The sequence below is a fragment of the Penaeus monodon genome, chromosome 24 (genome assembly GCF_015228065.2).
Source record: "Penaeus monodon isolate SGIC_2016 chromosome 24, NSTDA_Pmon_1, whole genome shotgun sequence".
In the NCBI taxonomy this organism is placed as follows: domain Eukaryota; kingdom Metazoa; phylum Arthropoda; class Malacostraca; order Decapoda; family Penaeidae; genus Penaeus; species Penaeus monodon.
Genome location: NC_051409.1, coordinates 38548155 through 38548572, shown reverse-complemented (window position 1 = coordinate 38548572; position 418 = coordinate 38548155). Strand labels below are relative to the sequence as shown.

Sequence of the window (418 nt, the reverse complement as noted above, 5' to 3'; positions counted from 1 at the left end):
GTGTGCGAGGTATTTTGTGATTATTTACAAAACTCTGTGAACAAAAATGATTCCTTCTTTATCAAAGGCGTAATTTGGCACAACCTTCCTGTCCACCTGTAAAAGAGAGACGCTGTAATTAGGACACAATTAATATGCATAGAAACGAGAACACAATAAAGTTGCAAAAAGAACGATAGACAGTGGAAATAAATATATATATACATGAACGGAAGTGAAGTGCCATTAACAGCGAGGTCCTGAAGCAACAGAAAACGGGAAGTGCTGACTATTCTGTACTATTTTCCTTATTCATTCATTCATGAAAACTCATTCAGTCGCAGATTACTCTGTGATTATTATTCTTTTTCTCCAAGTTGGGATTCTGGATCTGCATTACTGAAGACTGATTTTGAAAGCATATTAAATCTGAATAATA

At 34.9% G+C, this 418-nt stretch overlaps 1 protein-coding gene across 1 annotated transcript in view; it reads right to left on the bottom strand.

Moving 5' to 3' along the window:
- Window positions 1-17: 17 nt before the first annotated feature.
- The window catches only part of LOC119588787, a gene marked incomplete in the record, with an annotated part of 27513 nt that continues 27112 nt past the window's right edge, over window positions 18-418 (bottom strand). The window contains 1 exon segment of the mRNA XM_037937433.1: window positions 18-96. Coding sequence (XP_037793361.1) covers window positions 25-96 — 72 coding nt within the window.